We start from the raw sequence: 26,898 nt of genomic DNA, 5'->3' as shown, positions 1-26,898 counted from the left end.
CAAATAGATCTAGATCATTGAATTTATTTGACTACTATCTAGCGGTTGAATTGTGTTGCACCTCTTGTCTTTACCAACTCATTATATAAATAAGACTTACTCCTCAACTCATTTCCTCCTTCAACTCATTTCTTCAGACTTCGAGTCGCAGTTCTTCATACTTTGTTCACGAAGTTATACACTTGAGTCATACCTATCTTGATATTTCTCAAAACCCAAACATAGGGATTTCTAAAAAAAAGATCAATTTTGGGTAAGAATTAAAACATAATATCACTCAAAAGGATTCCATAAAGTTAGACCAAAAAAATCTTTAGAAACTGGAATGGCCTCAATTCTTTCTGTTGTTTCCAAATTAAGGAGATGTGTTAACCAAATTGAAAATAAGAATCTCAACGGTGTTTTGGACACAAGACATTGTAAGTATATATTTTTGTGGATAAATTGTGCTCACTATTTTTTTTATTTGTACTTACTAAATTCTTCACAGTATTCTTTTATCAATATTTAATAGTTAAATCAATCCAAGATGTTATTAGTAGAGGATATCCCAAATACACGAGAGGTTTCAAATTCGATCATGTATTCTCAAATTCGATGTTATAGAGAAACTTGCTAATAAAAACTCAAATACATTTCCAGAAAGTCATAATTTTACGTCATCGTCATCAATTTCTACCGAGTTAGCGGCAACCCTCGGTATGAATTCACTTGATTTTAACATGAACGACCAGAAAGGCACTTGTAATTTATCTGGAAGACCTATGGGTGTTAAAAAAGCAAAGAGAAAACAAAAAAAAAATGTGAAGAATTTAAAAAATGATGGAGCAAAAATGAGAGTCTTGTCCAAACTATTAAAGAAACTAGTTTTGATAGAATTCAAGTTCAGACGAAAAAAAAATGAACTTCGAAAACTGGCTCAAAGTGCACAAACAAACCAATATAAAGAACAAGAAGAAGGTTCCCAACGAGATCAAGCTCAGGGAGATCAAACTCATGGAGGACAAGCTCAAGGAGATCAAGATCAAGATCAAGGCTTTACTCAGTATTATAATTATTTTTGCGGAACTGAAAATAATTTTCCCGGTTATTAAATTATGTTTTAATTTTTATTATGTCCTTTAAAATTATGTTATTGTTTTTAGTTTTATGTTTATTTTGTATGTTTAGTTTTAACTTTGTAATATATGTTTTAAATTGTTATGTTTTAGCTGAACTCTGTTTTAATGTGTTTTGTAGTCAATTTATTAGCTTTGGTGTTTTATGAAAATTTATATTGTTAGGAATATATATACATGTATATATATATATATATATATATATATATATATATATATATATATATATATAATCTGTAGCCAATTCTATTACTAATACAAGAATTAAAAAATAAAAATGATGATACAATATCACGAAAATATAATGTGATACTGTATCACACGTTATATTTGACGTAAGAATTGTTGTGTGGTTGGAGCTAAATACATGATATTGTAGTTGTTCTTAGTATACCGTTGGAATAATTGAGAATACATGTGATGGAATGCTAATTATTAAAATAATTTATGAAAGTAAATTTTGTTTTGGGTTCGTAGGAAGTTGTATGCTCTAATATGAGGTCGCATGATGTAATTAACTTAATTTCTATATTTTTAGCATAGTTTGGTCAAAATAAGAATAACTTTCCCGATTTAAATGACGAAAACATAATTTTTCTTTTCTTGTCATTAGTTTAAAAGAAATGTTTTTAGAGATTTGTTATTATCTAGTCTCTTTATATGGGTGAGATTAAAATAATAGCCAAATTGTTAACTTATTTAGGAAAATAGGTAACATTAACTTGAGTTAACAAAAATATTGTTCTCCCCAAATTTTTCTTTGTGAAAGTCACAACAATCAAAAATCTTATCTACTCTAGAACGCCTTCCAGAGGAAGCTTCTCGTCGCCTTTCCATGTTTCGAATCAGAATTCAAAGCAATGCTAATCGAAAATCGCGATCCGTCAATGGTGTATCGCCCGCTATTGGATCTCCTCCTTCCAGAGCTTCTCGATAAGAGCGTGAAAGCTTTGGGCATTTGCAACAGCGTGACTCACGGCGTTGAAATACTTTGGCACTGCTAAAAGCTCATGGTGACAACGCTCAGAAAATGCGAGGTTCGTAGAGCAAAGAAGGCTCTCGTATCTCTCGCGGCGGTGATGTCAATCGACGACCATTACAGCTCCGGAGGGTCCGGTTCAAGAAAAGGCATGGAGATAATGTGATGACTTGATGATCGTAAACCTACCTCCGTCGCGCGAAACTGCCGAAGCTTTTTCCCTTTTACTTCATAAGCGTCGTGACGACTTTTGTGATGTTGTCCTTGGTCGCAACGATTTTGTGTAAGGAAAGATCAGGACTCGGAAGCGCGGAGGGAATCACCCATGTGGCAGCGACAAAACATATGGTGTGGGCTCTGCTAGTAGCGGCGATCCATGAGAGGCTTACGGAGGAGTGGAGGAGGAATGAGAGACATGGATTGGGGGGGCTTGCTTCAGGAGTTTCATAATATTGAGAGATCAGCGACAAATATTATGAGTATCAGACCAAGTGAGTTTGTTGAGTGTCTTGATAGTGATCCAACAGCCGGTCTCGACCTTTCCTCGATAAATGACATTCGAAGATTTATCTCTGTGCTTCAACACGTTGTTCTCGAGAAGATGGCGACGAGGATGTTGATTGTGAAGAGCACGCTACTTTTTGAGAGCGATTCATCGGACTCCAATTTTAGCCGGTGAAAGGAAATTCGGTGCTGTGTTGGTTGTGATCTCGATGGTGTTTTTCTTCGTGATGGCAACTGGTGCTGCATAGCTCGATCACGTTGGTTTTTCAACAAGGCGGCGATGACCAGGGCAAGATGCTCAGGCAAGGGATGAAGTTGAAGCCATGATCAGGTTCAATCTGTGGAGGCATTCAAGAAAGTTCTCTAAGAAAATTGGGCTCGACCGACAGTGATGGAACCAGCCTCAGCGTTCGACGGGTGGTAGCAGAACCACTCATAGCTTTGCATGTTGTTGACTGATCAAGTAAAAATAATGATTGTTGATGTGGGTTTTCACATCACATTTGCGACACCTATACCGCAGAGAGGTCCGAGAATGTGTGCCGGGAGGTGGATGGACAGTAGACTTTCCTTTGGTATGGAAGGAGATATCGCTTGTGGGATTTTACCCCGAAAATGGAAGAAATTCCTAAGATTCCTCCATAACGGTCGGCCGCGAGAGCGTGGTGGATTCCTATGCCAAACGCGCGTGGTCTTTAGAGCTAGTTCCCAGGCCAAATGAGTGTACGCGGTCACTGAGTAATGAATTACTCGATCAAAATTATGTTTCTTAAGGGGCCTCGGGATGGAACCATCTTCTTGGGTGGTGAATCTTCCAACGGTCTTCGAGGATGATCTCGGAGATCGGTTCCTAGGCCAAATGAGTGTGTGAGGTCGCCGAGTAATGACTTACTCGGTGGAAGCCGTGGTTCTGAAGGGGCTTTTGGATAGAACCATCTTCTTGGGTGGTGAATCTTCCAAGGGTCTTGGGGAATGGTCTCTGGGGTCGGTTCTAAGGCCAAATGAGTGTGCACGATCACCGAGTAATGAAGTACTCGGTCGAAACCTTGGTTCTCAAGGGGTCTTGGAGTGGAACCTTCTTCTTCGGGGGTGACCTCTCCAAGGATAATGATCGACGCCTTCTTTCCTAAGTCAAAGATGTTAGACAAGACGAAAAATGTATTTGTCTCTTAGTAGATGAAGAACAAGGGAATGTATTTTCACAAGCTCTTAGTCATAACGAGAGAACATTGGTATGGCATTGAGCCTATGTAAATAAATTGAAATGTGTAGAAAAGATGAATTTTGAGTGTGATCTTCCTCCAATTCTAGAGAAAAAGGAAGGAATATGCTTATCTATATATGGTAGTGAGATGAGGGAGAGGTTTCGGGGTGATGGTAGTCAAAATGAGGTGGGAGGAAGCCATTTGGATGTGTAGTTGGGTGAGGGTGGTGGTGATTATTGAAGAAATGTGCTAGGAATGGGTTATGTGAATAGGAATGTTTGGGAATTGATAAGTGCGGATCATCTATTCCATGACCGGGACAGGGGGGATACACGTTACACCAAAATTCTGAATCAGAAGATAGATTTCAAGAAAGGGCATATCTATTTACTCTATCAATAATCGAGCCGGATCTAGTATATCATAAGGGATTTGCCATTTCTATTGATTCCTACAGATTGGATTTTTTAGAATGTCCTTGCAAGGGTCTTTCTTGGGAATGGTACTTCAGGTTGAGAGAAGGTGGTGAGGTATGAATTTCTCTAAAGGTTTTTCCTAGAGAATTCAGGGGCCCTTTCATGTGGTGACGTGAAAGGTTTTTATTGGACTTTCAAGGTGTTGGGTGAGGAAGTTGAGATGAAATTTCCTTTTTGGGGGTGAGGAAAGTGTTTGGAAGGTGCTTGAAGGGTTAGTATTAGTTTAGAGTTGAATTGGTGAGGTGGAAATGGTTGAATGTGTCAGAGAAGGGTGAAAAATGGGTTTGGGCATGGTAGGATGGCCGTACGGCCTGTTTGGTGATCGTATGACCGTACGACAAGTTTCGAGTCATGGGGTGGCAATAAGGTGCGTTTTGGGGCAGTACGGCATGTTTCGAGTCATGGGATGGCCGTACAGTAAGTTTCGAGTCATAGGGTGATCGTACGGCATGCTTCGAGTCATTGGGTGGCCGTACGACAAGGCAGGGTCACAAGAGAGTCATGACCCGACCGAACGACATATCTGCTGGTCGTATGACTATGGGAGAGTCATGACTCGGCCATACAGAAGGTTCATTTGGCCGTACAGCCATTTGATAGTCATGACTTGACCGTACGGCGTGTCAGCTGATCGTACGGCCATGGAAGAGTCATGACTCGACCGTACGGTATGGTCATTTAGCCGTATGGCCATTTGAGAGTCATGACTTGACCGTACGGAAGTGGCAAGGCTTGGCGAGTCTCTGTCATAGCATGTCACATCTCTGGTGAGGCGTGCCAAGATTTTGGCGAGGCTCTCAAGTCTCCGGCGAGGCGTGTCAAATCATTGGCGAGGTGTGTCAAGGCGATTCGAAGCGAGGGCAAGGCACGTCGAAGCTTGGCAAGGTATTTCAAGGCAATTCAGAGCGAGTACAAGGCACGTCGAAGCTCGGGATGGCAAGGGCAAGGCGTGTCAAGTCGTGGCATGATAAGGGCAAGGCATATCGAGGCTTGACAAGGCTTACCTCGTTATGGTCGAGGCATGGTAAGTCAGTGGCATGGCGTGGTTGAGCATGTTGAGAGTGAGGTATAGAAAGCTTGAATGAGTCATCTCTATTTCGCTTCTTGATTCTAACTTTGTATCGGGCTCATGCCTTGAGTTATTTTGCTTTTGGATGGGTCATTTTCTAGCGGCGGAAAATGCGCATTAACAATGATTAAGCGCAAGGTTTACGGTTTTAATAATTTATTAATTTGTGGATCGTTGTATGTTGTGGATTGCTCAAGAATGGTCTTGTGGGTCGATGCGTTGATGAAGTTGGTTCAATTCTTGTTGCCGATGGAGCTCGAAAGCACCTCGTTGTGAGCTCCACCGAGCTTTCTGCTATGGAGCGTTATTTGGCGAGATCGATGAATATCTGTGCAGGAAGATCGAAGAGAAAATCGCAGATCCGATGAAGGATGGATCAAAGGAAATTTGCATAGTTTTGTGATAGTTAATTATATTAACAATGATAGTTAATACTATTAACTATTAATGTTAATATTATTAACCATTAGATTTATTGGACAAGAACTTGAAAATTATTTGTAACATGAAAGTTTCTTAAATAAATTAATAGCAATTGGACAAAATTACTAACCGGGAAGGTTGATGTTATTTACATTGAAAGTTAGTAACATTAGCCGTCAAGGTTAATGTTATTAACCATTTGATTAGTTAGACAAGAACGTAGAAATTACTTTTGATGTTTAGCCCCCAGGTAATATTATTTATATAGTTAATAACATTAATTGTTAAAGTTAGTGTTATTAACTATTTGATTAATTAGACTTACCATAAATAAGATTAACTGTTAACTATTATTCTTGTTACTGTTACAAGATTAACTACTGTTATTGTTACGGTTAATAAGATTAACGATTGTTATTGTTATCGGTAATAAGATAAACTATGAGATTAACTATTATTATTGTTACCGTTAATGATATTTACTATTGATTTTGTTACCGATAATAATTTTACTTTTGTTCTTATTACCGTTAATAAGATTAACTGTTAAATTAGTTTTTGTTCTCGTTACCGTTGACAAGATTGACTACTGTTCTTCTTATCGAAAATAAGATTGACTAATATTCGTCTTATCGTTAATAAGATTAACTATGAGATCAACTATTGTTCTTGTTACCGTAGTAAGATTGAGTTTTGTTATTGCTACCGTTAATAATATTAAATATGAGATTAATTATTGTTTTTGTTACCGATAATAAGATTGATTGTTGTTATTAGTACCATTAATAAGATTAACTGTCAAATTAACTATTGTTTTTGTTATCGTTAGTAAGATTGACTTTGTTCATGTTACCGTTAATAAGATTAACTATGACATTAACTATTGTTTTGTTACTGTTAATAAGATTTACTATTTATATTTTGATGTCGTTAATAAGATTTATTTTTGTTCTTGTTACCGTTAATAAGATTAACTATTGCTCTTGTTATCGATAGTTCTTGTTATTATTAATAAAATTATTTGACAAAATTATATGAAGATTAATATTATTTATTCAGACAATTAATAATATTAATCCTTAATGCTATTATTAGAATATTGAAATATTATTCTAATAAATTAGTTATTTTTTAAAATATATTAACAAGTGTACTACAATTTTAAAGGAGTGGACTTAACCCGGCCATAAATAAATCTAGAGCCATTCTCGACCGCTGAAAGCAAGTCCAGAGAGACGAGGAAGTACACAAAACAAAAGTCCAGCGTGTTTAGCAAAATAATAAAACAAGGAGCGAGTGAGAAATCACAGTCAGAAGAAACACCACGTGGCAAGTAAGTAGAGGCTATTCAGAGAATCAGTAAGACTCTAATTACCTTTCGCACACTGGATAAGCCTTCTCTTCATCGTGGACCGAACAAAACGTTACAATCCCAACACAAAACAAAACGAAATTTCCTCTCTTTCCATTCTCGCTCAACTATGCCCACCATTTTCACGGAATACTATCGGCTTTGAAATCGAATCGCCGTCTCTCCTTCCTTCCTCGCAAATGGCTTCCCTAACCTCGCTCTCTTTCTCGGCTTTAAATCAATGCTCCGACAAGAAAGCCGTAGCTCCGCTTTCCAGAAATTTATCTTCCAACGCCGAGTGGTTCAGAGTCCGAACGAGCTTTTCATGTCACTTCGTTGGCTTCAGAGCTTCGAACGGAAGCTCTCGGATGGTCGTCAAATGCATGTCATCGACTTCAGGTTGGTTCAATTCTTCCTCCGATGTTTGGCTACTCAGAAAATGAATTGAGTGCAAAAGAAGTTTCAATGCGTGTCTGCATTTCTTGTATCCGAAGAAAAACAGTTCGTTGGTGGAGTTAATTGGCTAAAGTGGTTGTCTTGTATATTGAATTGAATTCTTTTTAAAATTAACAGGTTTTTACCATATCTGCTTTGAAAGCTTGTGTATTTTTTTAGTGACGCGACTAGACTTGTAGTTAAACCTAACGAAAAATTTACAAGAGATCTCACTTTTGTCACATTTTGTTTGCTTGCTTGCTCAATTTAAAGTGGTAGTCTTTTATAATAAACTGCTGATAGTCAAACACGTTCTTACCAGAATTTGCTTTAAAAGCTTGTGTTTTTATTTCCTTAGTGACTTTACTAGGCTCGTAGATGAAGCTAATGTACCTGGTTTCTGCTTTTCTCTCAAGATCTAATCCGTCCCGAAATCGCGAAATTTCCAAGAACTCTCATTTGCCAGATTATATTTGCTTACTCAATTTGCAGATCCGCCAACCGTAGCGGACACGAAGCTAAGTTTTTTGAAGGCTTATAAGCGGCCGATACCGAGTGTTTACAACACCGTGTTGCTCGAGCTGCTTGTCCAGCAACACTTGATGAAGTACAAGAAGTCATTCCGTTATGACCCAATCTTCGCTCTCGGCTTTGTCACCGTATATGATCAGCTCATGGATGGATACCCCAGCGATGAAGACCGGGAATCCATTTTCCAGGCTTACATAAAGGCGTTGAACGAGGACCCAGATCAGTACAGGTTCAGCAGCATTTCTTTCTCATGTTTCGTTTTTCATTTTTTCCTTAAATTTTTGCTCTATGTACAATAACTTTAGGATCTATATGACACCATAAATTTCTTATAGAATGTTGTACTCTGATAGGATTAAATCATAGTCTTGCTGATAGTAAATACGTTTTGTGTATGGCATTGCAGAGCTGATTCACAAAAAATGGAAGAGTGGGCTAGGGGTCAAAATGCGAGCTCGTTAGTTGACTTTTCGTCGAAAGATGGAGAAGTGGAGGGGATAATGAAGGACATCTCGGAAAGAGCGACCCAGGGAAAATTCAGCTACAGCCGTTTCTTTGCTGTTGGACTCTTTCGAATTCTTGAGTTGGCAAATGCCACTGAACCAACTATATTGGAAAAGGTTTGTTTCCGTATCTCATATATTCCACTGTATGAACTTGAATCAGTTAATCACGTGTGTAAATATCTTTGGATTGAGGTTTTTTGGATTCCCAGCTTTGTGCAGCTTTGAACGTCAACAAGAAAAGTGTGGACAGAGATCTTGATGTGTACCGCAATCTGCTCTCGAAACTGGTCCAGGCAAAAGAGCTCCTAAGGGAGTACGTAGCCAGGTATAAACAATCTCTGAGTTTTGGATCAGTTTCTCTGTTCGTTCGCGTTAAACTGAATTAATGGATACGATGATCCAGAAAAAAAAAATGAATAATTATATTGGAAGGATTGAATCTCATTCTGCTTTTTGCATTTTAAAAGTATTAGTATGTAGAACCGAGTGGTTAATGGCTACGAAATTAACCTTGGTTTCTCTTTGAAACCCTATGGCTTGCAGGGAAAAGCAGAAAAGTTTAGAAAGATTGGGAACAAAGGCCAATGAGGCCATTACAAAGTGTTTGGGAGATTTCCAGCTTTCAGGCCAGTGATTCATTCAGTATCGATCACGCCGGAAATAACGTGTGCTCGCAATTCCATGGTTTTGGGCTACAGAGTTGGGAGTTTTCTCAGTTTAGGTACCTTAATCGGCTTGGAATGGTCTTTTTTATTTGAAGAAGATAAGAAATCAAATCTCGGTATATTGTGAAAACCACAAACCATCTAATCCCTCCCTATCCTTTATAGACCCTTCATGTTCAGATATGTGTTTATCATTTGTTTAAAACTTCTTTCAAATTATTTTGACAGATGTACTATATAAGTTAATCCACATTATAAATTCCAATTGAGAACTCTTGCAAATACTCATTTTACGTTATGTTCTCTTGAAATCAAACTACTACGCTGAAGCAATTAGATTTACGCAAGTTATGGTCTCAATGGAAGAATCCTCAAACCTCAGAAGAAAACAACAGGTCACAACTGAATTTATCAACCAAAATGGCTTAAATCAAACTTTTAACAAACGTAATAACACGAAGGATTATTACATGTACCAACTTTTCCTGTTTTTTCCTCCACATGATGGAACTGTAAGAATACATAAAAGTAAAAGCGAAGACAACAAATCGAATACAAATTTACAAAAATATAATAAAATGGACGATTACCAAGAGATATGAAGCATGCAAATAAAAATTAGAAATGAATATCATGGATTTGATCACAAAGACATCTTTCAACTAAGGTGAGAGATTTCAACACCATCGGGGATCTTAAATGTGTCGGCGGCGCCGAACTTCCTATACTCTTCCCCTTCCTCAGTAACATCCTCTCCGCCGCTATCATATTCTTCATCTCCGTGATTTGAAGGCGTCGAAGGATCGTTGACACTTTTCGACTTACAGTCCTGAGTTGCAAGCATGTTGACCTGACCGAGGTGCGATATTTCCACGACAACAGTCTCGTCGTTCACCGGTAGCGGTTGCTTCCACGGTTCTCCGTCGATCCTCATGTATGTTTCGTTGGCCGCGGCTTTGTGAAACTCGAACCGGATTCGGTGGGCCTACACATCAAAGAATATATGACTTGAGGAATAATAATATAGTGTCGAAGTTTTAGAGATCTCTAATTCTTTGTCACATCTCTTGGGGTTTTAGAGGGCTGGTTCTATGTGCGTGTGTGAGGATTGAAACTTGCAGAAGTTGCGTAGTTGCATTTTTTTACCTGTGCAAGACGAGTTCCATGCCCTTTCGGAGCAAGCAAAACAAGGCCATGCCAAGCATCTCTAAACCCGACGACCTCTAGAAGGCCATCATCAACAAACGGCGATGTCAAATCTCTCTGCAAATCCACAAACAAACAAACACAGGTATTTTTCATTGCAAGCTTTTAGAGATATTAAAGTTCAATCACAACAGTAACAACTCATGTTTTCTAAAAAAAAGACGTGTAAATGAACTAACGTCTCGGAGTTTCTTTCTGTTTGGTGTTCCCCACGGACTTAAACCACCAGAAAAGCTGGGCAAGTTGAGGCACACAATTGACCTTATGCTGTGATGATGACGATCATAAGGCAGTTTTAATGAGAAAATGGAACCAGATCACGCTAATTAACAATGAGCCGCTCATTATATTTAATGCAATTAAGATTTCCTTGCAGTGAAAAGAGGATCAACATGGACAAGAATATACCTCTGAGGTATGGTTAGCTCTTCCCAGGTGCCATGCTTTTTCATTATAAACACCTTGGCAAGTTGTGCTATGTTCCTTTATCACCAAAAAATAAAATTAATCAATAATGAAAAGGATGCGAAGAATCCAAGAGTTTGGATTCTAAAAAACATATCGCGTTTTATACATTTACAATATATTCTTCCAGGTTTGTAAGGCTCTTATGACTTATACAAACGACATTGAAACGTTAAGAAGTTGACAGACATAGAGAAGTGACATCGAAACAAAATTTTGATGGCTCAAAGAGAAATAAGATATTATCTGAGTTCAAATGCCAAGTGAATATATGAACTCCAAAGAGAAAGCAATCAAGATAATTCGTTACTTATCCAGGTATATTTCACGTTGAAGAACATTGTAAAGAGAGATGCGTTAGTCAGTAATTTGCTTTCAAATCTTCAGATACTCACCGGGACGAATGATGGAAAAGGGGAGCAAGAAACCAGCCTTGAGTACACCCGATCTTAGCATAATTACTCTGTTTCGGAATTTGGATATATAAGTAGAACTCTTTGTAAAACAACAAAAACAAAAAACGCCATAAAGTTAATCAAGGAATAGTCTCGAGGTACATTTTAATCTTTCATGGATCAGCAACATGCTATAGTTTTGTGCATAACTGAGGTGTAACAGTTGGCTCAAGTAAATTATTAATACTTCAAGATACAATCATATAATCCAGCGTGCCATAAGTACCTGATTAACCAACTGATTTTTGAATTTCTCGGGATGCAATTTCCGCTCCGTATGAAACGCATACGACACTTGAGCATCCATACCTAAAAACAAACAACGAATAGGCAACAATGGAATTACAAACCCAGATTGAGATTGCAATTTCAGGGACAGACAGTAGTCTTACCCATGCTGAAGTAATTCCAAAATCCACCCCGGAATGTGATGCAACCTTCCTAGAAAACCATACCGAAGTCGACTGTGAACGAAATGTCGATTGAAGAAACCGTAAAGTCAGACTAGAGCTGAGCTTGTTTACCTTGTTTAGCTCATCATCCTTAGAGACGCGTTGAAATGCGTGAAGAGAGTGAGGCAAGTCCAAGGGCGCTACGGGATCGCACGATTTTTCCTTCGGAACCCTCATTCTCATCACAATATGCCAGCTAATGATCACGATATGCCAACCCGGAAAGAGATCAACGCCTGCCTTGTAGAAGAAGAAAGCAAAAAAAGAAGAAGAAGAAGAAGAAGATGAAGAGAACCTGTCTATTTTCATTTCCTTGGCTTTCTTCACTTGGTCAAGAAACAACTCCACGGACTGGCGATTTGTCCCGGGATTTTTCTTTCCCTGCAGCAAAACCAAGTAAATATGTCACAGAAAGGATGATCAAACCAATTAATTAAGATATTGAAATTTAAGGATACCCAGCCAAATGCAAATGGAAGATTGTTTCCAGTTCCCAAAGGCACAGTTGCGATTGGTGGTGGGCGAGTCAGCTTCAGATCGGAGACCACTCCGAGAAGCCACCCAGCTGTCCCATCTCCTCCTGCAACCTGAACATTTCAACGAGTTTCAAAGCAGATTTCAATTATTTAAATTATTGCTTCAAATAAACTCACAATCAATCTCAGGTTTTGCTCAATGTGTATAGCAAACTCATCTCCCTCGGCCTTGAGCCTCTCGAGATTCCTGTAGATTTGACTCAAAGCCTTATCAGGAGCTTCTTCTCCAAGATCAAAAACCTGAAGGAAACATATATATATATTAAAATTTGTTACTATCTTGAATAAATAAAAACAAAAAAAAAAACATGTAACCAAAGGAGAGAAATAAAGAGTTTACCTGATTGGGGTTGAGAGTCAAGCGATAGGTCTGAAGAAGATCACCACCAAGTTGACCACCACTTTTGGAGTTTACAAAAATAATCACCGGATATTTGGGTATGTGATGAATCTCGTCCTTTGGTTCAGCTACTAATATGTAATTGGGAATCAGAAATTCCTTCAAGAGATCGTTGTTGGTATGAGACTCTGCCATTAGAATCTCCACCTAAAGAGCTGAGGATAAATTGCATGGATTAGAGATTTAAAGAGTGAATCTTTGAAAATTCAATGGGCGAAAGACACATCAAATGAGCTTTAATTCAGCAAAAACAGTGAGCATCGTTATTATTGCGGTTGAATTTGAAAGGTATGTCGAACAATCATTAATTACTTGTTTGACGTTTGGGTGGGATCAGATATTTATTAACAAATGAATGAATGAACACACGACTAAATCCAAATTTTCTAAACAAAATAAAGGAACAATCTAACACACATACAATGTGGGGTAGTTGAGAAAAGGAAAAGGACAGTTTTTTCTTCTATAATTATTATTACTTTTCAAAGAAAATTAAACTTAGGATTCTGGAATATACAGAATATATCAAAATGTCTAGTTCTTGGGTAATTTATTCGCAATTCATCTATTGAGAAGCTTTTTGTACAGTTAAATAGGAATCTTCCGGCTATTTAATATCTTTTCTTTTCTCAGTGAACTTAAATTACGCATACAAGAATTCAGTGGATAAAAAAATGAAGGAAGAGAATTCAATGTACCCAGAAAAAAAAAACGGCGATAGAGAAATCGCTGAGGAGCTTGTGAATTAAATTCAGATCCAGAACACGACAAGCATGAAGGAAGAGAGAGAGAGAGAGAGAGAGAGAGTTGAGAACGTTTATTGATGATGATCGGACGCTTTGACTATGCAATTAAATTATTAAATATCCAAAAGTACACACAAAATGATCGCGAAATTTTACACATTCTAGTCTAGTAATAAGCGAACGTGAAGAATAAGCGAACGTGAAGAAGCACGAGTGTAATAGAGCCACAACAATTCATGTGGACAGTAAAATGCAGTTACTAATTATTATTTATTATTTTCAAATTATGTTTTTTTTTTACTTGGATATTAATTATTATTCGGCATATATACATATATATATATAATTTATAACTTAATATGTCATTCCAAACATCACGTTTAAAATATAATCAATATTTGAAAATTTAATAAAAAATAATCAAACAGATGACAATAATAATACTGATTGTTTGTCGCATATCAAAAATCAATTAAAACTTAAATATTGATACATTTAGTACCAAATCGATCAAAAACTGACTTGATTTCGTAACACATTAATTACGAACCGGTTGTAGTTCGTAACCGATTTGATACTAAAAGTGTTAATATTTAGGTTTTGATTGATTTTTAATAAGTGACAAACAAATTATAGATATTATTGTTGTTAATTTTTAATATATATATATATATATATATAGCTTGGCCTAGGCAATTAAAATGTGAAGGTGGCTTTGTTACATTATCTATATATATATATATATATATATATATATATATATATATATATATATATATATATATATATATATATATATATAGATAATGTAACAAAGCCACCTTCACATTTTAATTGCCTAGGCCAAGCTATACTACTGACGTTGAATGGATGTTTACTAAATAGCGTTTTTAACGTACTTGGCATTATTAACTTTTTGTTCGTTCGGCCAAAAAAACAAAAAGTTGATACTTGTTTTTTTTTTTTTTTTTGTGAAATGAGAATGGAAAACGATGCGTATGTAACCGATGTATATTTATTTTGATTTATTTTAGTTTATATTTGATATATTTATATGAGATTCAAAGCCAACGTTTTGACTTTTACATTTTTTTTTTTTAAATATTCTGAATATTTGTAGCAGACTTTGTTCATGCATTTGTAAAATATATCTCTAATACTAGGAATTTTGTTCAGTAAATAAGTAATATGAGAGAGAGAATTCGAAAAATAATTATTTGCCAAAAATAATTATTTGCCAAAAATAATTATAAGCTTTCGCATATGTATAATTTGTTAGGAATCAAGAATTGTGGTTGAGTGTCTGTTTTGGATTTTATAGTTTTAAACTCTTTGATTTCTTTGTAAAAGCAAGGGATTTGAAAGTTTCGGACTAAAATAAATCAAACTATAATTTATAATTTATGACACTTCTAATAGTGAGTCCAGTGTGAAAGTTTATTTTTATCCTACTTTTTATTTTTTCCACCCACCCATCTTTTCTAATTTTTTTCCGGTCCTCTCTCTCTCTCTCAACCTCAAACACATACACAAAACCCAAAGCATACTTGTCGCTGAGTAGAAAACGCAGAAAAATACAAATTGCTCTTGTTGTCGTTTCTTCGTCGTTGTTGTCGACATTTGCGTCGAGCTTCACAAAGTTCAACTCGGTCCTCACGGCGAGGCTTTTGAACCCTATGTCTCTACCGCCGCCGATGTGCGACAAGACCCAATCGAGTCCGACTCATTTTTAGATGATGGCGTCCATGTTCACTCTAACTACGACTCACACGATAAACACAACACAAAAGCGCAATGAATTTTTTGCTGTGTAAAATGTTGCAACGGTTTCTATTCTTATTCTTCCTTTTATACAGGTAGATGAAATAAATAAATAAATAAAATAACCGTTCCTAACTTTGTGCTTGACAAAGTCATGACTAGCTAAAAGCATGGAACACACAGATCGTGGCCTCGTGTGTTATTCAAACTGAAACAAAATAGCTAAAAGGGAAAATAACTGAAGCAACGTAATTAACCAACAAACTCCCTCTAATCTAGCTGCTTCAGGTGTTGACGACACCGAGTTTCGCGCGTAGGCCCTGGAACTTGACTCATCTGAATGCCTTTGTCAATATGTCTGCTAGCTGTTCGTCAGTGTTGATGTAGTCGACAGCGATCTTGCCGCTTTCGACGCACTGCCTGATGAAATGGTAGCGTGTCTCGATATGCTTACTTTGGTCATGGAAGACCGGATTCTTGCAAAGTTGGATAACTTTGTTGTCCACAAGTAGAGTAGCATTGCCGACTTCCTTTCCGAGCAAATCTCTGAGCAGTTGCGCGAGCCAAACGCCTTGGCACGCTGCTGTGGTCGCAGCGATGTACTCCGCCTCACAGGACGATAAAGCAACCACCTTTTGCTTCTGTGATTTCCAGCTCACGGTGTTTCCCCTAAGAAGGAACACCACGCTGGAGGTGCTCTTCCTATCATCAATGTCGTCGGCCATGTCGGCGTCACTGTACCCAACGAGATTAACCTCTGCATTGTCCTTGACGTAGCAACATCCATAACACAATGTTCCGGCAATATCCTGAGTATGTGTTTGACAGCGCTCCAGTGCTCGGTGGTGGGCGACTCCATGAATTGGCTAACATAACCGACAGCGAACGTGATGTCCGGCCGCGTGTGCACCAAGTAGCAGAGACTCCCGACGATACTCCGATATAGAGTCGTATCCACCGGTGGATTTGAGCTCACCTTACTCAGTTTCAGCCATGGTTCCATCGGTACATGAACTAGGTTGCAACCTATCATGCCGGCTTTTTTCAACAACTTGGCCGCATACGTGCTTTGTCGCAAAGTGATCTTGCTGGCATTCTGCTGAACCTCTATGCCGAGATAATAGCTCAGCTTGGCGAGGTCGCTAATCTGGATTTGAGCCTTCATCTCATCCTTGAACCGATCAATAACTCGTGTGTGTGCACCCGTAATGATGAGATCGTCCACATACACGCCGAGTAGCAGCCGCTCGTCGCCGGAGCCCCGAGTGTACACTGCATGTTCGGACTCGTTCTTGCAAAACCCAACCAATAACGGAGTGTCATCGAGCTTGGCGTTCCATATTGTCAATGGTTCCCACAAGAAGAGTAGTAGTCTTTCTTTATTTATGTACATTTGATGTAATAAAGTCTCATGAAGACTCTTGCTTGTAACTGCTGAATCATTAATAAAAGTTTAAACGTTCATTCATTCTTCTTTGTCTGTTTGAAGCTTTATGATAAACTATAGTCTTTAGTCCTTAAACAAACCTAACAACAAATGAAGATTCAAAATTACTAGACAAGGAAGAATGAATGAACGTTTCAACTTTTATTAATAATTCAGCAGTTACAAGCAAGAGTCTTCGTGAGACTTTATTACATCAAATGTACATAAGTAAAGACTACTACTCTCCTTGTAGGCACCATTGACAACAGGCTCGGTATAGGCGGGCTATCGCAGAACCCACAATGGCTATTCGGGACGGCGAGGACGTGGCCGAGGAATGACAGAGCTGCCACACGAGCGTCGACGAGGCGAGGCCGGACAAGACCGAGAGGAGGCCAATGTTTCGGTTTTGGCTCGAAGACTCGCGAAGTATCTGTTTAGGATTTCACGAATTATTTTGTTACGATGTTGTTATCACGAAATTTAAATTATTTTGGTACAAGTTATTTCAGATTGGTACGTTTTTATGTTTTAAGTCGGTTCCGATGTAGGTCGTAAAAGAAAAGAATAGTAAATTATTACGTTATTTCACCACGCTCGTCTATGGATTTTGGGAAATTAAGATTCGCTTTCCATTTGATATTTGGATATTTTCCTTGAAATTCATAAAAGAAAAGAAACGACACTTATTTTACGAGAATTATTTTCTAGTTTCATTATGGATAAATGAAATTAGATTCGTTCAGAGAATGCGAGCTTTGGATTTTATAGTTAGATATGTCTTTGGGTCCTACGGTTTTAAATCGTGCGGTTGAGTATGAGTATCGTGAATTACTCGTAGAATTCTGATTCAGAGTCGGTTTGATTTATCATGATAGGACTCAAGACTGAAAGTCGTTTAGAGGGTTCGCGGTATAATTGAACGTCTGGATTCTCGATTTTAGTGAACGTTCAGGTTCACGGAGCGAGTGAACGTCTCGTGGACGAGCGACATAGACACTTAATCTCGAGGTAGGTTATTATAACCCTTTTCTCCTGATTTTATGGTTTAGCTTCAAGTATATATTATTTTCGAAATGAAAATAGTTGCGAACGTGCCACGAAACCCAAAACCGTTTTTAAAAAATGTGGCGGAACTTCAACTTGAGATATCCGATTATGAAGTTGAGAATATTTTCGATATTATACATATATCCCGTATTTACGAAAGAAACTCGTATATCCTGGATAAGCCGGATTCACACACACACACTTATACGGTGCGGAGAGTGCACCTTGCTCTGATCATAGGACTGCCACGGGTTAAGTTGGCAGAGCGGCTCGGGAGATAGTACACATTTAGATGTATCTAGAGACACAATTTAAATTTCTATCATTTACATTCATGCAATTTACATTTCCGCAAGTTATACTTGTACGCGTATGGTGATTTACACGTGACAAGAATATTATATTATAAAGTAAGTATTATTTTCGAAAATCTTTTTAAAAATCAAACCATTATTATAGCACCTACTGGGCCTCAGGCTCATCCCTATTTTCTTCAATTTTTTTCTTACAATCAGGATGTGAGAAGAAGAAGGGTTAGGACGACCCGGAGTTAAGTGTGGTCGAGAGTTTGAAGGTTTTCGCTGGATAGACTATCAAGTGTCGAAGGTTTGTTTATTTTCGTTTTCTTTCTTGTATCTTTGGACTTGTAAAGTAAATAACTGAGTATGCACCGTGGGATAGTTATGTAATGTTTATTAGTGTTTAATTTTATATAACCACACCCCACTTTCTCGGGACGTGACAACTCGCCTCCTCGATCGGTATGGAGCACGCGTAGCTTTCTGCCCGTCTCCACTTCCACACTGGCCTGAAACTTCTTGATCGCCGCCGCCGCTTCATCTTTGAAACAGAGCAGTACCACCCACATATAAAGGCTCATGTCGTCGATGAGCAAGAGAAAGTACTTCTTCCCGCCATGAGTGGCCGGTGTGATGGGTTCAAACAAGTCCCCATGCACGAGGTCGAGGCGATCCTTGGCGCGGTACTTAGCGGTTTGCGGGAACAGGGCGCGCCTCTGCTTCCCGACGAGGCAGCCGTCACAGACTTGGTCAAGGTGTTCGATGCGCGGAAGACCGCGCACCATGCCCATTCTCGCCATCCTGTGCAGCGAGTCGAAGTTCAAGTGGTCGAAACGAGCATGCCACCCTGAGTGCAAACAGGCTGCGTGATGTTCAGTGACAGCGTGTACAACCGATTCCGCGTCCGTGCCACCTTTGCGAGATGATGTCGTTGACGGTCCCGCAGTTGCATGACGCCGCCGCGGATCAGCACCTCGCACCCCGACTCGTCCAACTGCCCGAGCGAAATGATGTTGTTGTGTAGCTTGGGGATGTGGTAGACGTTTGAGAGGATTCAGTGCCTCTCATCGTGCATAGTAAAAAGGACAGTACCACGACCGTGAATCTCCACGACGGAGCCATCGCCGAATTTGATTGTGTCGTGGATGCTGGTGTCGAGCTCGGAGAACACTTCGCTGCACCCGGTCATGTGGTTCGAAGCACCGGTGTCGAGGTACCACACGTTGTCCTTCATATCTCCCTCATTTCTGAGGTGGACCTCGGCGCGCTCCTTGTTGAGGTGGATGAGCTCGCTGGCCTGCACCGGCATGTCCTGCTCCTTCTCGGTGACCAGAGACAAAGATGTCATTGTGGCCACGAGTAGAGAAGGCTCTTCATCTTCCTCAATATGGGTGAGGTTCGCCACCTCGTCCCTCTCCTTCTTTCTGCAATCCATCGCCCAGTGCCCCAGTTTATCACAATACGGCACTTGTCCTTCTTGATGTCGTGGCCGGTGCTCGTTGTCTTGCCGCTCCCGTCGCATGCATTGTCCTTGCCGCGCATGTCTTGAGACTTGCCACGGCGTTTAGTGAAGCCGCTGATGGATGAGCCGTCTTGCTCGCGCTGCCGCATATGCGCGAGCCATTCCGCCTCCGTGAATAGAAGCTTGTTGCCGCCTTCGTTCGCTGCCTCCGCCTCGAATCGCTCCTTGACCGCCTTGAATCGACCGGTCAAGTCCTCCATCGTGAGCATGTTCAATTCGAGCAGGCTGTCGATGGACATGACCATCTGCGAGAAACGCTTGGGGACGACGCGGAGAAATTTCTGCATGACATTCTTCTCCTTGATCTCGTCGCCGAGCGTGGAGAGCCTGCTCACGATGCCGGTCAAGCGCAGAGACAAATCGTCAATGGAGTCACCAGACTTGTTCTTGAGTTCATCGAACTCGGACCTGAGTGTTTGAGCCTTTGCGTCGCGGACGGGCTCCGACCCCATGAACAGCATCTTGATGGTTTCCTATGCATCCTTCGCGGTGGGTTTCACCGCCAGAGTTGCCAACATCTCCGGTGGCACAGAGCGGAGGATGGCTTCCAGCGCCATGCGATTGTTGCAGAAACCGACTTTGTCTTCGACGTCCTCACCGATATCGACTGCACGCCACATGCCTCTCGCCTGTAGTATGACCCTCATCAAGAGGACCCAATCGCCGTAGTTCGACCGCGTCAGGGTGGGATAGGTTGTCGACCTGACCGGCTCCTTCATCACCTACGGTAGCGAAAGCTCACGTCCTGTGCCGCTTGCCGCTGGATCGGTGCGGATCCGTACGCGCGGTGATTTGTTGCCGTCGTCGTCCTTAACCTCTGATTCTGACATTGCGAAATATCAAAGAAAAAAACAGGGTTCTGATACCACTTGTTCACTCTAACTACGAACTCACACGATAAATACAACACAACTCACAGAATCATTAAAAGCTCTAAGCTTAACCTCGTACGGGAGTCACCGTTTTAATATAGGAATAGGACTTGGGGTTTTCCCCCACAGTGACCTCACATAGCCTTTGACAATTAGGTTGTCCCTTTGAACCAAGATCTTGGGATCTCCAGTCATCATGGTTGGGTTTCCTTTGCCTTGGCTTTATTTGCCATGGGCTTTAGCCCCATTCCTTTGGATGTCTTCTCTACTTGGTCCCTATTTAACCCTTTGGTTAGCGGATCCGCAATATTCTCTTTGGACCTAACATAGTCAATACTAATGACTCCAGATGACAGAAGTTGTCTAATGGTATTATGTCTTCGACGGATATGTCTAGACTTACCATTATACATCACATTATGTGCCCTACCAATAGCAGATTGGTTATCACAATATACACATATTGCAGGCATCAGTTTTGTCCAATTAGGAATATCCTCCACAAAGTTCCTTAGCCATTCGGCTTCTTCCCCACATTTATCCAATGTAACAAACTCAGATTCCATCGTGGATCTCGTTATCACAGTTTGTTTGGAGGATTTCCAAGATATGGCCGCACCTCCCAGAGTGAATACATAACCACTTGTGGCTTTTGAATCTTGAATATCAGATATCCAACTTGCATCAGTGTAACCTTCAATTACTTCAGGATATCTCGTATAGTGTAGACCATAATCACGAGTGAATCGTAGATACCTCAAAACTCTTACGATTGCTTTCCAGTGTTCAGCACTTGGATTGCTCGTATATCGAGCTAGTCTACTCACGGTGTAGGCTAAATCCAGTGTCGTGCAACTCATCAAGTACATGAGACTGCCTATCACTCTAGCATATTCAATTTGAGAGATGCTTTCACCTTTATTCTTAGACAAGTGTTGACTAATGTCTATGGGAGTTCTCGAGACTCCAGAATCGTCCTTTCCAAACTTGTCTAGAATTTTATCAACGTAGTGTGTTTGATCCAGTACAATCCCATTGGGTGTTCGGGTAATCTTGATCCCCAGAATTACATCAGCAATTCCTAGATCTTTCATATCGAACCTTGAGTTCAATATATCTTTTGTGGATTGGACCATACGATCATTACTCCCCACTATGAGCATGTCATCTACATATAAACACAGAATCACATATCCATGTTCAGTGGTTTTAATGTACACACATTTGTCACACTCGTTGATCTTAAATCCGTTTGACATCATAACGTTGTCAAATTTCTCATGCCATTGCTTTGGGGCTTGTTTAAGGCTATAAAGCGACTTGACTAGTTTACAGACTTTCTTTTCTTGTCCAGGTGCAATACAACCCTCAGGTTGATTCATATAGATCTCTTCTTCGAGATCTCCATTAAGAAAGGCTGTTTTTACATCCATTTGATGAATTTCAAGATTGCGTAATGCAGCAACTGCAATTATCAATCTAATAGAAGTTATTCTCGTCACGGGAGAATAAGTATCAAAGTAATCAACACCCTCTTGTTGTTTATACCCTTTGATTACCAGTCGTGCTTTATATTTATCAATTGAGCCATCGACTTTCATCTTCCTCGTAAAGATCCACTTAGATCCAAGCGTTTTACTTCCAGGAGGAAGATAACCTAACTCCCAAGTGTGGTTTTGCATGATAGAGTCTATTTCACTTCTTATGGCTTCTTTCCATAAGTGACCCTCAACAGAGTTCACAGCCTCTTTATAATTTAGAGGTGGAGCCTCCAGCATATAGGTGAAAAAATCAGAACCAAATGATTTTTCTACCCTCGCTCGCTTGCTTCGTCTAAGTCCCTCAGACTCTATCTCTTCTTCAGACTCTTCATCATTATCTTGAGTTATTTCCTCAATATCTTCAAGAAAATGGTTTGATGAACTCGGTTCATCTTCCTTAGACTTATAAGGAAATATGTTCAAAGAACGAAGCATTTTTAGATTCCATAATCGAATCGTTGTGTATATCGGGGTTTTTCGAATCATACACAAGGAACCTATATGCATTACTATGGTTTGCATACCCAATGAAGATACAATCTACAGTTTTTGGTCCTATCTTCATTTTCTTTGGATCGGGAGCCATTACTTTGGCCAAGCACCCCCACATTCGCAAGTATTTATAGGAAGGTCTCTTTCCTATAAATAGCTCAGACGGAGACTTATCCTCCTTCTTTCGGGGTATCTTGTTCAGAAGATAATTTGCAGACAAGATCGCTTCCCCCCACATTTCTTGGGGTAACCCAGAACTTAACAACATCGCATTCATCATCTCCTTGAGAGTGCGATTCTTACGTTCGGCCACGCCGTTTGATTGAGGAGAATAAGGTGGAGTGACTTCGTGAATAATTCCATATTGTGCACAAAAAGCACCAAATGGTTCAACATATTCACCTCCTTGATCACTTCGCACTTTCTTAATCTTCTTATTAAGTTGATTCTCAACTTCCAATTTGTATATAGCAAATTTCTCAATTGCTTCATCTTTGCTTTTAAGCAAATATACGTAACAATATTTTGTACAATCATCAATAAAAGTCACAAAATATTTATTACCACCTCTCGTGGGCATGAACTTTAAATCACATAAATCAGTATGGATTAAGTTGAGAGATTCATTACTTCTTTCAACACTATGAAAGGATGTTCTCGTGAGTTTTGCTTCAACACAAATTTCACATTTATGATTTGAGTCAATATTAAACTTTGGAATACATTCCAAATTAATCAATTTCCTCAGTGTGCCATAATTTACATGACCTAGTCTACCATGTCATAAATTAGACGACTCAATCATATAAGCGGAAGAAGAACTTTTATTTATATCTTTTGCCTTGATGGCCATTACATTCATTTTGATCATGCCATTCTTGACATAGCCCTTGCCCACATACATGCCATTCTTAGACAATACAAGTTTTTGAGACTCTAAAACCATCCTAAAACCATGGTTATCCAGCACAGTCCCAGAGATAAGATTCTTCCGCATATCAGGCACGTAGAGAACTTTGGTGAGCTTCAACTCCTTCCCAGAGGTCATCTTCAAGAAGACTTCACCTTCCCCCTTGACTTCAGAGGTGGCAGAGTTGCCCATGAACAAATTTTCTCCATCTCCTAGCACCTCAAGGGTGGAGAAGGAGTTCTTGTCAGCGCAAATGTGGCGGGTTGCTCCAGTGTCCAGCCACCACTCCTTCGGGTTCGAGTCAATCATGTTGACCTCGGAGACCACAGCAACGAGGAGGTTGTTGGAATCGATCTAGGGTTTAAGAAAAAGTTTAACGCTTCGTTAAGCGGCGGAATTTTAAAAATTTTCTTTTTAAAGTATAACTAGTTTTTACTAACCTAGACAAGAGCATGTGCATGTAAATAAAAACTAATATGAGCTATTAAAGTTACTAACCTTTCTTGAAGCTTGAACCTTGTAGAAGCTTTTGGAAAGTTGCAACGCTCGTCTCCCCTCGCAGCACGTCTCTCTTTCTTTCCTCGGCACCTCGAGCAACCACGAAAGTTTCTATCACTAAATCACTCGAAAAGAAGGAATCAGTGAGTGGGCACTTTTAAACACTACGACTTGTGAACGAGTCTCGAAGTCGCAGAGCTAAACACTAGGTCGAGTGAGGACCTAGGTGCCAAGACAAGAAATAATCGAAAATAAACTAGAGAGAGAGAGAGAGGATTTTCGGCCACCACAAGGTCTAGAGAGAGAAGCTCTCAATCTCTAACTTATGTGGAATGAATAGAATGAGAGGAATGAGGGTCCTATTTATAGGAGAAGGGTTGGCCTTGGAAAGAAGTAGTTTCCTCTTATTTTCCAAGCCTTTATGAGCAATCTTTATTGCCCATTCCCATCCAAGTCACACGGCCAACATGTGCCTTAATGACACCTTGGATTTGTTTCCTCTTTTATTCCTTGCTCTCTCTAAGCTTGTTTGGCGGAAATCCCTTATGCCTCTTAGAGGAAATTTGTTTCCTCTTTTTCTTTTGGCAAGTATCTTCATACATTAATGCACAAAAGGAACTCTCTTTCTCTTTGGGTATTGGGCGCCTATTATACTCTAGAAAGGCCTTCTAGAAGCTTTTCCATTTGTTCATGACAACATGAAAAAGGCCCATTAAGAATTTTCAATAAAATTCTTATGAAATGAAATTAATCCACAAGGCCCAATAATCAAGTCATGGCCGAGTGACATTAAGTCATCAAATGAACTTGTCAAAATTTATTGACATCCATTTCATCCTTATGTCTCAAAAGACAAAAATACCTTTTCGACAATTTTCGTTCTTGTTTTGACTTAGCTTCCAGTTTAACTATTCCTATCGATGTGATTCGTGACAGTGACCTCATGGACCCAAATGAACAAAGCTTGAGCTAAACACTTGGACTCAAAAGTTCACAAACCTTTTCCAAGTTTAGCTTAATGCCAACTGACTCCACTAAAGAGCTGACACTAAAAATCTCTCGGTTCAAATGAATTTATTTTCTACTCAAGAATTCGACCTAATTATGATGAGCGGATCCACTGAATATTATCTATGTTTACCCTTCATGAATGTCATCAGCTAGTCGGGATTTACTAAATTACCATTTTACCCTTCTAGCTTTTATTTCCTCAACTCCTTTGTCGCTTGTGAATAAGTTAGAAACAATGTATTGACGAGGAGCTAACAAGTCACATTGTTTCATCCAAAAGAGTCAGGACTCAATTTGGACACTGGCCAGTTCATTTATTCACACTCCAAGGAACAAAGCATGAGGTGACATACATTGCATTTCAGCAATCTTGTACATGAATTCCATATCTATGAGAACTTCACAAAGTTACTCATGACATACTCACAACTTAGTATTTCACCAATAGGCCCTGTTCGGAATGACATAGTGAGTCCGAACTCTGACTTTCTCAAATGAGAATACTAAGGTGTGAAATGGCATGTCTCATTTCAGGATTAAGGTAAGCATGATGCAATTCATACATAGTGACTTCGAGACATAAGAGGTTAAATGGTTTGTTCTTATATTGTCTCTAGAAGTGCACTGGTCAATTCAGTATCTTCGGAAGATACCTAGAAGAACTATAGAGTCCCAAACTCTCAATGCCTCATAACCAGACATCATAGATTCTTCTAACAATCATACTGAGGTCAATAGTCCTTTGACCCTAAGATTGCGAATATATCGTTTTAAGCAAACTACGAAGAGTTTGTTCATGCAAATCTACATTTGTCTCTTCGTAAGTTGTTAAGTTTGTTTATGGACTAAAAGACTAAGGTTTTATCATAAAGCTTCAAACAAAGAAGATTGAATGAACGTTTCAACTTTATTAATGAATGAATAGGCAATTACAAGCAAGAGTCTTCATGAGACTTTATTACATCAAATGTTCAAAAATAGACACTACTATTCTTCTTGTGGGCACCATTGACAACAAACTCCCACTTGACTCAAAGAAGATGTGAGTAGTCCTACATGCCTAATCCCTCTCGAAGTTGGTCGAAGACCATGTTCGCTAGGGCCTTGGTGAATGGATCTTCCAGAGATCTACTTCACCTCCACGTCTCCGCCTCGATCTCTCGAATCAAATGGTATTTCCTCTCAATATGTTTAGAGCGCTTATGGCTTCTAGGTTCCTTTGAGTTAGCGACAGCCCCACTATTATCACAATAAAGAGTCATGGGCTCGTCGACGTTTGGAACAACTTCCAAATACGTAAGGAATTTTCTAAGCCATATAGCCTCTTTGGATGCTTCACAAGCAGCCACATATTCTGCTTCCATTGTGGAGTCAGCAATGCAAGATTGCTTAATACTTCTCCACACAACAGCTCCACCATTAAGGATGAACATAGATCCCGAAGTGGATTTCCTGGAATCCTTATCCGCTTGAAAATCGGAGTCGGTATATCCCGTCATAGTCAGGTCAGTACCTGAGTATGTAAGCATCAAGTTCCTAGTTCTTCGAAGATACTTAAGAACATGCTTAACAGCAATCCAGTGCTCGGGTCCAGGGTTGGATTGGAAACGGCTAACTACGCCAACGGCGAAACATATATCAGGTCTAGTGCAAAACATAGCATACATGAGGCTTCCTACGGCAGAGGCGTAAGGAATCTTCCTCATGTCTTCAATCTCTTGTGCAGTCTTGGGAGACTGGTCCTTAGAGAGTGAAACTCCATGCCTAAAGGGTGTTTGACCCCTCTTGCAGTCTTGCATCGAGAAGCGATCCATCACCTTATCAATATAAGATGCTTGAGAGAGCGACAGGGTCCGGTTTTTCCTATCTCGAAAGATTTGGATTCCCAGAATGTATGCAGCTTCTCCTAGATCCTTCATATCGAATTGCTTTGCTAGCCAGACCTTAACCTCAGATAACTTACCCACGTCATTACCAATGAGTAGTATATCATC

At 39.6% G+C, this 26,898-nt stretch overlaps 3 protein-coding genes across 3 annotated transcripts; 1 reads left to right on the top strand and 2 right to left on the bottom strand.

Annotated features, from left to right (window-relative positions):
• The first annotated feature begins 7,164 nt into the window (after window positions 1-7,164).
• Window positions 7,165-9,544, top strand: PSB29 (photosystem II reaction center PSB29 protein). The gene is made up of 5 exons (XM_089616214.1): window positions 7,165-7,524; window positions 8,053-8,320; window positions 8,498-8,711; window positions 8,807-8,922; window positions 9,141-9,544. Exons 1-5 carry the CDS (start codon window positions 7,326-7,328, stop codon window positions 9,229-9,231), a joined length of 888 nt encoding a protein of 295 aa, XP_089472340.1. The 5' UTR covers window positions 7,165-7,325; the 3' UTR covers window positions 9,232-9,544.
• Window positions 9,545-9,640: 96 nt separating this feature from the next.
• On the bottom strand, window positions 9,641-13,621 carry DGK6 (diacylglycerol kinase 6). The gene is made up of 13 exons (XM_089616213.1): window positions 13,475-13,621; window positions 12,717-12,931; window positions 12,494-12,616; window positions 12,299-12,427; window positions 12,136-12,221; window positions 11,913-12,036; window positions 11,781-11,829; window positions 11,615-11,697; window positions 11,329-11,396; window positions 10,877-10,951; window positions 10,648-10,735; window positions 10,409-10,525; window positions 9,641-10,247 (listed from the first exon to the last, which is right to left on the bottom strand). Exons 2-13 carry the CDS (start codon window positions 12,909-12,911, stop codon window positions 9,921-9,923), a joined length of 1,464 nt encoding a protein of 487 aa, XP_089472339.1. The 5' UTR covers window positions 12,912-12,931; window positions 13,475-13,621; the 3' UTR covers window positions 9,641-9,920.
• Window positions 13,622-15,615: 1,994 nt separating this feature from the next.
• LOC149408084 (uncharacterized) lies at window positions 15,616-20,041 on the bottom strand. The gene is made up of 5 exons (XM_089623807.1): window positions 19,527-20,041; window positions 19,151-19,482; window positions 18,568-19,052; window positions 16,155-16,574; window positions 15,616-16,050 (listed from the first exon to the last, which is right to left on the bottom strand). Exons 1-5 carry the CDS (start codon window positions 20,039-20,041, stop codon window positions 15,616-15,618), a joined length of 2,187 nt encoding a protein of 728 aa, XP_089479933.1.
• Between the last annotated feature and the right edge of the window lie 6,857 nt (window positions 20,042-26,898).

This window comes from Urtica dioica, chromosome 1 (assembly GCF_054948205.1).
Source record: "Urtica dioica subsp. dioica isolate 48M chromosome 1, U.dioica_male_clone48M_v1_H2, whole genome shotgun sequence".
In the NCBI taxonomy this organism is placed as follows: domain Eukaryota; kingdom Viridiplantae; phylum Streptophyta; class Magnoliopsida; order Rosales; family Urticaceae; genus Urtica; species Urtica dioica.
The sequence above is the reverse complement of the archived record's forward strand: the minus strand, read 5'-3'. Positions and strand labels throughout refer to the sequence as shown.